The sequence below is a fragment of the Primulina tabacum genome, chromosome 18, assembly GCF_025594145.1.
Source record: "Primulina tabacum isolate GXHZ01 chromosome 18, ASM2559414v2, whole genome shotgun sequence".
Lineage (NCBI taxonomy): Eukaryota > Viridiplantae > Streptophyta > Magnoliopsida > Lamiales > Gesneriaceae > Primulina > Primulina tabacum.
This window is the reverse complement of record NC_134567.1, coordinates 1,978,285-1,991,063: the sequence shown is the minus strand read 5'-3', so window position 1 is coordinate 1,991,063 and position 12,779 is coordinate 1,978,285. Positions and strand designations below refer to the sequence as shown.

The 12,779-nt window shown below is 38.1% G+C and overlaps 1 protein-coding gene across 1 annotated transcript; it reads right to left on the bottom strand.

The window, feature by feature from the left end:
* Window positions 1–10,446: 10,446 nt before the first annotated feature.
* On the bottom strand, window positions 10,447–12,076 carry LOC142533188 (actin-depolymerizing factor 7-like). Its single transcript, XM_075639863.1, has 3 exons — window positions 11,972–12,076; window positions 11,150–11,409; window positions 10,447–10,808 (listed from the first exon to the last, which is right to left on the bottom strand). Exons 1-3 carry the CDS (start codon window positions 11,972–11,974, stop codon window positions 10,658–10,660), a joined length of 414 nt encoding a protein of 137 aa, XP_075495978.1. The 5' UTR covers window positions 11,975–12,076; the 3' UTR covers window positions 10,447–10,657.
* Between the last annotated feature and the right edge of the window lie 703 nt (window positions 12,077–12,779).

Sequence of the window (12,779 nt, the reverse complement as noted above, 5' to 3'; positions counted from 1 at the left end):
TAGCATCTAAAAATATGGAGGAACATATCAAGAATTTAGATATTTTCTCTAAAGTTTTTAAAAAAGAAGGACCAGTTTTATCGGAAAAGAAAGCAGTCATTGCCACAAGAAAGATTGAATTTCTCGAATTATTGAGTTTGTGAGACATGCAAGATGATGAGACCATAGTATGCAAGTTAAAGTGTAATATGATCGCTTTTAAGTCAAATGAACTGTAAAGACAATTTGAGGAAAAACATAATGATGTTGACATTCGAATGCACATGCAAAGAGTTGTATGATGCTGAAACTCGTACAATGATGCACACTAATTTCAAGAAGCTCATTACTACACACATGCAAGATGAGGTTCCAGCCAATGAGCATGGTGTTTGGGCTTATTGAGAATGTGATGTTCTTGGAATTGATGATTCCCAACAAGTTACATGATGACATCATCTTGTTTTTAATTTCTTAATCATTTGACGGGTTCGTGATGAATTTCAATATGAATAAGATAGAGGCTAGCCTTGAAGAGCTAGTCAATATGCTTGTAACTCACGAGAGCACCAGAAAGAAGGAAAACTGTTGTTTTCTTAGTGGACTTCTCGTCAGGGACGAAAAATGGCCCACAAGGTAAAGGAATTAAACATTCTACTCCTTACAAGAAAAACAAGCCCAATAAGATGCAAGTTCCACAGGATACTTAAAGAGCCCACAAAGCTCGATAAGTTAGAACATGTTTGTTTCACTGCAATAATATTGAACCTAAAAAATTATCTAGGCCAAAAATATTTTGGCAATGATAAGTAAATGTCCTAATAAACATGATATCGAAAACAACAAATAAAAGAAAACAAGATTGTTTAAATCGAGTATACTTGTGGCACGCTAAGTTAGGACATATATCCCGAAGAAAGATGCAAAATCTAGTAGGAGATGGAATTTTTGATTCGTCAAAAATAAATTCTCTAGAGACATGTGAGCCCTGTCTGTAACGTACCGTACTTTTAAGCTACTTGAAATTTACGGAAAAATAAAAATTTTCTTAAATATAAAATAACTTTAAATTTTTGTTCATAAATCGATCATACAGGCTTGGAAACTGTTGTTCATAAATTCTCGTAGGGAACCATACCAATAGATGCTTGGAAACTGTTATTTTATGTAAACTCCACTAGAGGTAGCTTAGATTCCCAAGTCCCACGGAAATCGATCATACAGGCTCGCAATAGATGCCTCCAAAATCTGAATCATTCGCTCAGACTGGCCATCTGTCTGTGGGTGAAAAGCTGTACTAAATAGTAAATTCGTCCCCATGGTTGCATGCAAACTCTTCCAAAAGGACGATGTAAACCTCGGGTCTCTGTCAGACACAATAGAAACTGGGATTTCGTGCAATCGAACTATCTTCCCGATATAAAGCTCTGCATACTGCGTCATGGAGAAATTCGTCTTCACTGGCAAGAAGTGCGCTGACTTAGTTAGTCAATCCACTATAACCCAAATGGCATTGGATCCCCTGACTGACCTCGGCAACCCAACAACGAAGTCCATGTTGATATTCTCCCATTTTCACTCGGGGATAGGGAGTGGCTTAAGCATTCCTGCTGGCCTCTGATGCTCTGCCTTCACCTGCTGACAAGTGAGACATTCAGACACAAATCGACGGATGTCTCTCTTCATACCTGGCCACCAATACAAAACCTGCAAATCCTTGTACATCTTGGTACCTCCTAGATGAATAGAATACGGAGAGCATGTGCCTCTGTCAGAATATCCTCTCTGATCGAATCAACACTAGGCACCCACATTCTACCTCTGTATCTCACAATACCACCAGACACTGAGTAGAGTACACTGCCCTTCGCCTCAACCTTCAGTCTCCATTTCTGTAACTGCTCATCTGAAGGCTAACCTGCACGGATTCGGTCTAGCAAGGAAAACTGGACGGTCAGATTAGACAGTTTAGGAGCCCTGCCCTTATGATAAACCCCTAACCCGAATCTCTGAATCTCTGACTGAAGAGATCTCTGCACTGACAACTGTGCTATGACTGCAATCTTTCGGCTCAAGGCATCTGCCACAACATTAGCTTTCCCTAGATGGTAGCTAATTTCACAATCGTAGTCTTTTACCAACTCCAACCACTGTCTTTGTCTCATGTTCAGCTTTTTTCTGCGTGAAGAAGTACTTGAGACTCTTCTGATCAGTGAATATTTAGCATTTCTTGCCATACAAAAAAATCTCCATATCTTCAACGCAAAGACAACGGCAGCTAACTCAAGATCATGGGTCGGATAATTCTTCTCATGCACCTTTCAACTGCCTCGAAGCATAAGCTATCACCCGACCATGCTACATCAACACTGCGCCTAACCCGAGCTTAGATGCATCGGTGTATAACACAAAATCTCCTTGCCCCGATGGCATGGCTAACACTGGCGCTGAGGTAAGAGCTTGCTTTAAGGTATCAAAGCTCCTCTGACATTCATCACTCCACACGAATTTAGCATTCTTCTTTGTCAGTGAAGTGAGTGGCACTACTATCGAAGAAAACCCCTGAATAAATTTCTTGTAGTAGCCTGCTATGCCTAGGAAACTACGAATCTCTGACGCATTCTTCGGTTCAATCCATTCCTTGACTGCTGCTACCTTAGCTGGATCCACCTCAATACCGCTGCTAGATATTATATGACCCAAAAACGCTATCTTCTCCAACCAGAATTCACACTTGTTGAACTTCGCAAATAGTTTGCGACTCTGCAAAACCCGCAAAACTGTACTCAGATGCTGACTGTGCTCTTCATGGCTCTTCGAGTATTCAAAAATGTCGTCAATGAACACTATGACGAACTGATCTAGGTAGGGCTGAAATACTCGATTCATGAGGTCCATGAAAATCGCTGGAGCATTTGTCAGTCCAAACGGCATCACTAAGAACTCGTAATGCCCATATCTGGTTCTGAAGGCTGTCTTATGAACATCTGCATCTTTTACCTTCAATTGATGATACCCTGACCGAAGATCTATCTTAGAGAACACTGTGGCCCCCTGCAACTGATCGAACAATTCCTCGATCCTTGGAAGTGGGTATTTATTCTTGATCGTTACCTTGTTTAGTTCTCGATAATCGATACACAGCCTCATGCTCCCGTCTTTCTTCTTCACGAAGAGTTCTGGCGCGCCACATGGTGAGAAACTAGGGCGGATGAATTCTTTGTCTAAGAGCTCCTGAATCTGCTACTTGAGTTTTAACATCTCAGCTGGAGTTAACCGGTACGGTGCCTTAGAGATTGACACGGTGCCTGGCACAAGGTCAATTGAAAAACTCCACCTCTCTCTCTGGTGGGAGGCCTGCGACGTCATCTGGAAAGACGTCGGGAAATTCTCTGACTATTGGTACATCAGTTAATGACGAAGTGGGTACGTCAGGTGCAGACACAATGCTGGCCAAGAAAGCCTGACAACCCTTGTGCATAAGTCTCCGCGCCTGCATGCAAGAGATCATGCGAGGGAAACTCCTCCATCTAGCTGGCTCAAAGAGAAACTGCCCCATGCCCAAAGGTCTTACTAACACTGACCTTTTCTGAAAATCAATCAGAACTCTGTTCTTCATCAGCCAATCCATTCCCAAAATGATACCAAACTCTGGCATCGGCAACACGATCAAATCGGCGTACACTAGGTGGCCCTACAGCTCGAGATCGATGTCCCTGACCACACTAGTAGCTGATAATTATTCCCCTGATGGGACTGTCACTGAGTAGCTCACGTCGAGTCCAATAGACTCGACGTCCAGGTGACTAGCGAATGTCTCTGAATTAAAAGAGTGGGTGGCTCCTGAGTCTATCAGGGCCTTCGTGGATACTCTCTTTATGAAAATGTTTCATGAGAGACCTTAGCACACACAAACTTATATACCAAATTCTAACCTCAACGTCAAGCATAGAAGAAATTTATATCCCAAGTCACCAAAATATTAACTAGCACGCTAAAATCCAAAATACAATTTAAAACATGCATGGCAGGATAATACAGTGCTTAACTAAATGAGCTTACCAGTCAATAGCGTCATGTCTGGGTTCGCCTCTTGAGCATGCATGGCGAACACTCTCCCCTAGGTAGGCTGCTTCTATTGTGGGCACTCCTTTAGCATGTGATCACTAGCTCCACATTTGAAACATTTGCCCGACCCATATAAACATTGCCCTGGGTGCTGGCGGTTGCACTTTCGGGCACACTGGGTACTCCGGCCTTTGAGGAGCCTTTGGCTATGGGATAGGACCCTTGCCTTTCGGCGGTCCCTGATATGGCTTCTTCCTTGGCTGCCCCTGGAATGGCCTCTTGAACTGAGATCGCTGTTGCTGTTGCTGTGGTGTCTGATAGGGCCTCTTGCCCTGCCTATCAACCTCGATATCCTTCTGGTCCTGTTCTGCCGCCAAGGCTCTAGATACGGCAACGGCGTAGGTAGTCGGACAAGCAACCCTCACATCGCGGGGCAAGATCGGCCGCAACCAATCCATAAAATGGCTCAGCTTCCCCTAGGCATCATTATCTATCAGGGGCACAAAGTGACACCCCCTCTCAAACTTCCTCACAAACTCCGCAACGCTGCTATCCCCATGACGCAATGTCATGAACTCCCTGGTCAGGCGAGAGCGTACTTCCTCAGTGAAGTACTTGGAGTAAAAGACCTCCTTAAAACATTCCACATCAGTGTTTTCAAGTTAAATGACACTAATGCACTTTCCCACCATAGCCTGGCGTCTCCAGTCAACAAGTAGGTGGCGCACCTAACCCGGTCTGCATCCTGCAGTTCCATGAACTCGAATATCACCTCGATGGACTTAATCCATCCTTCAGCTATCATCAGGTCAATAGTCCCGGAAAACTCCTTTGGGTTCATCCTCTTGAACCTCTCATACATCGCCTCTGGTCTGGGCCTAGCCCTCGTATTAACTGCAGCCTGGTTCCCCGCAAATTGTGCGAAAAACTGAGTCATACCTACAAGCATCTGTGCTTGCATATCTGGCGGTGGTGGAGGAGGAGCGTCTCCCCCTTCCGCCCGAGCCTCTCTATCCTCATCGCTTACTTCGCGGTTAATCAAGCGTCTAGGAGGCATACTGTTCCAACAATTTACCAAACACGTAAACCCATTATGCATGAACATAATATCAATAGCATAAGATGCACGTAAATTGAACTTAAAACATGGACATGCTGAAATCATGACTTAATGCTTAATAAATGGAATAATTCAAAACCTTAAAACTTACAGACTTGAGGTGTGGCTTCGTGAGCTTCTCGCAACTGGCAGTAGGCATAACCCTTTACAAGAACACCGCTCTGATACCAACTGTAACGTACCGTACTTTTATCCAAATATTTCAAATTTACTGTCAAATCGAAGGTATAAAAAATTTCTACGTTTTTTATGTTGAAAGTTTTTCCAGAAAAGTGACCAAAAAATCGTTGTATTTAAAAGAACAATAAATTTCGAGTTTTAGATCTAAAAACGTTTCAAAAATCGATCCAACATTTTTCTGCTCAAACTTTGCACATCACACGTGGATTTTTACGCATAATAAACTACACAACGCATAATATGACGAGATCGACGCAGGAAAAATAGAATATACATGCCTTTGAATCTTTAACGTTACCGAAACGACGATACCGAAGCGAAAAGGAAGCGAAGCTTGATCCGGGCCGATTGTGGCTCGATTTCCTTACAACAAAATCAACGAAAACTTGCTGGAAAAGATAGAGGAAGGGGCGGCTACTGTTCTAGACCAAGAACCCTAGGTTTTGCTCTCAAATTCTGAAAATAAAATGTATAGGTGTGTGTTGTGTGTTTTGGTGTGTGTAAAAACATGTAAGTGTGTGTGAGTATGTGTAACGTGTGTGTGTGTGTTTTAGTTAGGAGAAATTATTGCTAAATTAACTAATTAAAATGCTAATAAAAAGGTTAATTCACACTAATTTTATAAAATTCTCATTTTTAACAAAATAAAATGCACAAAGCCAACTTTAAAAGTTTCAAAATTCTAAACTCACTAAATACATAATTTAGGCTTTAAAATGCTGAAACTTAATAAATCATTTAAAATGCCTCATTCTTAACTTAAAATAAAATACCGCATTTTAAAATTGCCAAAATCGTCACCGGTCTCTTTTCATCGATCCCGCATCGAATAATCGCCTGAAACATGAAACTCGAGAAAACATTTTAACATTCATCACATAAACATAAATAATTTAAAATAATGCAATTTAAATAGGTCATGCATCGCTATAAATCAATTTAAACTTAAATAAATAATTTAACAATTAAATAAATGCATGAGTTTTACGTGTACTGATTTTGGGCTCTACACTGTCTAAAATGAAAGATGACCAAAGCTTCTTTCCTAGGTAAAGTGGAACGTTCACATTATCTGTTGGATTTGATCCATATAGATGTTTGTGGCCTGCTAAGTGTTAGCACGAGATATGAGCAATCATACTTTATTACATTTACTGATGACTACTCGAGATATGAATATGTATATTCAATGAAATATAAGTCTGAAGCCTTTGAAAAATTCACGGCCATCATCGCCGCAAGATCTCTTAAAATATAGCGATTCAATCTCAACGCAGAGTTTGTTTAGGATCTCTAGTGTGATCTAAACAAGGAATCTAGTCACCGATCGTTGACTTGATTAGGCGAGAAAAGGAGGGAGATCCGTTCGAAGAAACATACAAGAAAGACCAACTCAAATAATCTCGGACTTTTTTGGTGTCTAGCTTTATATGCTCAAAGTTAACACTTTTAATGTAACGTCTGAAAAATCAACCCACGTAAACTACATGCATGCAAATTATTTTAATTGATTAATTGTTTTATTTAATTGATTTTAAATGCTTGCATGATATTTATTAAATGATTTAAAGGTATGATTGCATGATTAAATGATTATATGACATGATTTCATTAAATTGAAGGTTTTTACCCGAATATTAGATAATAGGCAGGGGAAAGGAGACCGGAGATGACCAAGGCTAGAATATTTATTTTTCATTAAATATTTTCAAGGCTTCCTAATATGATTAAAAATAATTTAATTTTTTTAAAATATTAGAGTTCAAATTATTTTTTGAGTCGAGCTCGATTTTCCCGGGAAGCCGGTTTTGGGACAACGAGAAAATTTTAAATTATCAAATGCATTATTTTTGAAAAGTAATTTTTATAAAATTTTATTATTAAATTAAATAAGTGTTATTGAGCTCAATTTAATTATTTAAAGTAGGACCAATTGCTCCCATACATAAAGGCCCAAAATCCAAGCTCATTTACATATTAACTAAAATATAAATAAGTAAATCAAGGGTTTTTCAGCCTTACACCAGCCGAACACACAGTCCACACACACATAAGAATTTCGAAAAAAATAAGGAGAAGAAAACTAGGGTTCGTCGCCTCCCGTCGTCCTTCAACGCGCCTTCGCCAACGATTGAATATTCGAGCGTTATAAACGCAAATGCACGATTTCTAAACTATTTTAAACATCATACAAATCATAATATGTATGATTTAATTGTTTATGTATGAAAAATACGTGTCTACGGTTGGTCCATCGTTTTGTCAAGTATTTTCAAAAGTTTCAACTCTTTTACGTATATGTGATCATGATATGATTTCCAACGAGTACGCTGCCCAAGGTAGGATGAAACATGAATGAAATATGATTAAATTTGAAGGGAATACATGCTGGAAATCGAAACTTGGTAAGGTAGAACACCTAGGGTTTTCTTTGAGGTAATTCACGTCCATGGCTTCAAGGTGGGGTGGCCATGAGCGTGGGGGCTGACGGCTTGGGTCGGGGCCTGTGATGGGCGTGGGTCAGGGTGAGAAAGAGTCCTAGGGTCTAAGGAAGATGGTCAAAGGTTGGGGCAGGGGCTGGTGAGGCTTGGTTCAGTGATGGCTCGTGGGAAAGGGAGAGAGTACCATAACGAGAGCGCATGCTGCTGTTCTTGCTTCATGTGGCTCGCAGCACTGGTCAGGGCTTGGGTTGGGCTTGGTTGGGTTTGGGCGTGGTCCATTGTTGGTAAGGGTCAGGTGGGCTCGGTGGTGGCTCGAGTAGAAGAGTCCTAAGCTAACTAGGAGTCTTAGGCGTGAGGAGCTCTTGTGCGCAGAATTTTGGGTCTACGTTGCTGGGCTTGTGCGCGAGCTAGGGTTAGGTTCTAGGGGTCAAGTTTGGTTAGTAAGGTTTCTAGATGGGTTGGGTCGGGTTTGGCTTGAGGTGGCTCGGGTGTGGCTCGAGTAAATTCTGAGATGGCTCGGTTTTTTCATATAAGGGTCAAAAAACGAGAATTTAATAATAAAAATTGGAACCATGAGTCCACGGGTGTGGTTCATGACTCACAAGGGTAGTTTAGGTAATAAAAAATTTATATTTAAAATTTGAGATCAAAATATTAAGTTTTGAATTTATTCGGGATTTAAACGCCTCATGAATTGTTAATTTAAAAATTAATTAGAAAGCCTCGATTTAAGCTGAATAAAATTATAAAAAATTAGTTTTAAGTATAAATAATTATTTGGGATCAGTCCATGTCATTAAAAGTAAGAAAAAATTAAAATCGAGCAATTTTACGTCTATGGGCAAAACTATCATTTTACACTTGGGTAATACGTAAGAGCTTGATAGCGTCCCGAAGGATCATAACGCATATTAAATGATATTTTATGATTTCAAATGATGATTTTTTTTGAAAATACGATATTTTGTGATTTTTGGTAAAGTTGTGTAATTTTTACTGTTTAAAATGCTATTTTTGGAAGTTATGATATTTTATGATTTTAAAAGAAAAGGAAAAATATATGAGAGATGTGAATTGACTGTGACAAATGATATATGATATGTGGAGAATCTATTTTAAGAAGGAACGGTGAACTTACAATTTTGTGGAGATGTCGTGAGGGAAAAGGCCCCAGAGGGAGCCCATTTACGGGAGAAGGCCCCAGAGGGAGCCCGTCTATGAGAGAAGGCCCCCGAGAGAGCCCGAAGATCGTATTTCCATGGTGGAGCCTAGTGCCCACCCCCATGGGCCATGTGGAGCTGAAAACTGATCAGTCGACTAGAGGATAAAAGCTAATCACTTTCGCGGATCAAACTTCACCCAAATTGATAAATGATTGAAAGCTTTACGATTAAAATGATTTTATGATATATGATTAAAATTTATTTTTAAAGTTTATTTTAAATGATTTATTTATTCTTAAAGCTATTTTAAATAAAAATATGATTTTTAAATACATGTGATTGTATATGTATTATTTGCTATTCATGTTTAGAACGTGCTGAGTCATTAAACTCACTAGGTTTGTATGATGCAGGATTTGATAATATTATGGGTGGCACTAATGATTGAGTGGATCGAGTGCAACAGTACACTTCCGAGGGCCATTTATTTTCCGCACTAGCTTGTTAGATAAAAGATTTAAAGATTTATGTCAATGATTTTATTCGAGATATTTTTATGCTTTATTTTATTGTTAGTCGATCTTTTAAAGGTCGATATATGAATTTTGATTAGTTGACGATTTACGGATTGTTGCACTTGAGATTTCAAATTTTTAAATTTTTTATGAATTATGGTATGTTAAGTTATTTTATTTAGTATTTTTGAGTTTATATTTTAAAAAAAAAATCGATGACGTTTCATTTAAACACCCTGTAAATGTTTAAATACACATCAAAGAAAGTTTCAAATATAGAAACTAAAATTTTAAACTTTCGATGTGTATTGAGTGTGAGAAAATGATATATACTCAAACGTCGTACTCCTGCTTTTGCTCAATTTTCCAAAGTTAATTACTCGCATGATCTTGATCGTGGTGTCATGGCCCAGTTGCCGCCTAGGATTTCAGCCGCCAAATTTCATGTTTACCCTAATGAGCCGAATCCATTTTCTTTATGGTTGGACTTTCACCTCCTATTTTTCTTCGAGCCTAAATTTTATATATAAACTAAAGTAATTAAATGATTTAAAATTAAATTTACGCTCATATCAGTAAAAGGAAATGATGATATTTCTTACCAGGATAAATACTCCGACCTATACTAGATGGAGTTCATCCACAATTAGGAATGTCCAAACCGGCAGCAGGGCTAGTTTGGCCGTAACTCGCTGCAACCCACTATTAGAAGGAGTGAATTGTAATATTATCAGGTCATTTCATTCATTTTATGTGGCTGTGTAGGCCGATCAGATAGGCTTTACTAATTAAAGTTGTATTGAATTTTATGGGGCGGGTAGGCCGGGTGAGTCGGGATTTTACCGATCCAACCCACTTATTTTATGTAGCAGTGTAAGATATCTACCCAAAACGTTGGAAAATATTACGTAATTTCGATATGTAGTAACAAAAAATAGCATTTAGGCGACAAAATAAGTCTTAAACCAAGACCGCATGCATGGCATAAATTTTAAAAGTAGAGATTATAATTTGTATGCTGGATTCAAGACATAATATTACATAAAAATTGAACAACTCGATCGCTAATAAATGAATATTATTACTACAAAACATAAATAATGATACATTAATTACTACTACAGATTTAATTTTCTTGCAATGAAAGAGCCAAACCGATCGATCGATGACAACGTTGTATGTATATATGGATCAGATTGCGCGAGCTTTAATGATGTCGAAGGTCATCTCACTGGGATCCGTTGCCTGCAACTCCACTTGAATCCCATCCAATTCCCTCTTGAATCTGTCCTTTGAGCTAGCGTACACCATCTTCATTCTCACCTTCGATGTCTCTGGCGACCTAATTCAATCCCAACAAATTTTTAATATACAATAACATCATGATCAGTATTAGGCCGGACGAGGTTGTATCGGTTCTCGAAAGATAACGATGATTCGTATCGGCATGAATGAATCTTCTAATAAAGAATGTTTAGTCTGCAGCCATCGGAGTACTGACATGGATATGTGAATCATATTTGATCTCATGTCAATGATATCAAGTGTTACATCAACATGTTCCTCTTCATATCAACAATACAGCGGAAAATGACCAAGGAAAGAAAGTTAAACTTACGGTTTAGAAAACCAAAATTCAAAATGACGATGATAATAGATAGAACTAAATATATTAGTAGCTACCATGCAATGAAGTAAATCTTGCTCTTCTGCACATTTTCATTGGTGATGAAATCGAAATCGAAGACAGCATAGCGACACTCATCAGAAGGAAGTGCAGCTGCGAAATCCTCGTAACTGTCTCCGGGGCTCCCGAGTTTATCCACCACAACCTGTTGCCCGTCGATCTTGAATATTAAGAAACGATAGTTCCTCTTCGCTTTTAGTTCCAAGAACTTCAGCTTACAATCGTCGTGCACCGCCGTTCCGGACGCAGCATTTGCCTATTATAATTTCAAACAACAAATTTGTTTGACACCACTAGTTCTTCTCCGGCAAGTTTATGGGTATCTTATACTAAGATATATAGATTAAAGTAACTAAAAAAGACAAGAAAGTCCCTTTTCTGTTATAAGGACGATTTCAAAATTTCATTGGGACAACTGAATCAACATTCCCCCACATTTTTTTTTCTTTTCGAGGAAAAACCATAGCAAAATAAAAACATAAACACAAAGTATAATTTTATATATGTTAAAATTTAATATACATTCATGTACCGGTTAACAAGCATCACTAATATATATAAAAACTAGACATGATGGGTTACATTTTTAGAGTCGTTTTTATCGAAACCATAAATTCAAGAAAAACTGCGCAAAATACTACAAAAAAATCCTAGATTTTATAGACGGATTTAACGACAAATTATTTCGTCGTCCATGACTAGCGATGGAAAAACTTATTTCCGTGCAGCGAAGAATTGGTAATTAGAAATGGCTGAACATATACATCATTAATTGATCAAATCAAAAGAAGAGAAGAAACAAATTGTAAGAAGATTACCATTTTGGCGCTTCCGATCCCTATTAACGAGAGATAAATGGCTGCAAAATTTCTTTATAAGATCAAAAGGGAACTAAGAGATCGAGAAAAGTAATGGAGATGTGCTTCATATTTGTGTGAGAGGAATTCATGGGAAAATGTTAGATTTTAAAAGAAGAGAAAATTGCGGGGAAAAAGAGAAAAATTCAACGGTTAACAACTGCCCTACAACTGTTCTTCGGTTCATAATTTCCCAATCCTTAACCAACTTTTTAGGTCCCCTCCATTTTCCATTCATGCGATGATATTTTCTCGTTCCAATTTTATCCGATGTATATATATGTTGGGTCGGGATTGACCTTTCCTCGAGAATCATGTGATCCAAGATTGACTTGTACTCAGTGCTCAAAATCGATCCCACATATATACAAATAACAATACGACTAAGGAAAAATTCCAAAAAAGATTATGTAAATTGCACTTAATAGAATTTTAGTCCCATTATTTGTTAAAATTTTGTTTTAGTTTAGTGATTTTGCCAAAGTGCTAACATGATACAAAATTTTGCAGGCTTAAATCGGAAATTACGACATATAAATGAAATTTAATAAAATATCATAATCTCATAAATATTGAATTTGATATATTTAAATGAAATTTCAAAACCAACTCTTGACCTTGAGACTTAATATCGTCATACAAAAAAATTTTTCATAACTTTAGTCCCGTGTATTCTTTCTTATTATTATTTTTTTAGAAAGACTTAATATCGTCATACAATTTATAATTTTGTATAAAATTTGGAACTTCTAGTTATTTCAAAATATTT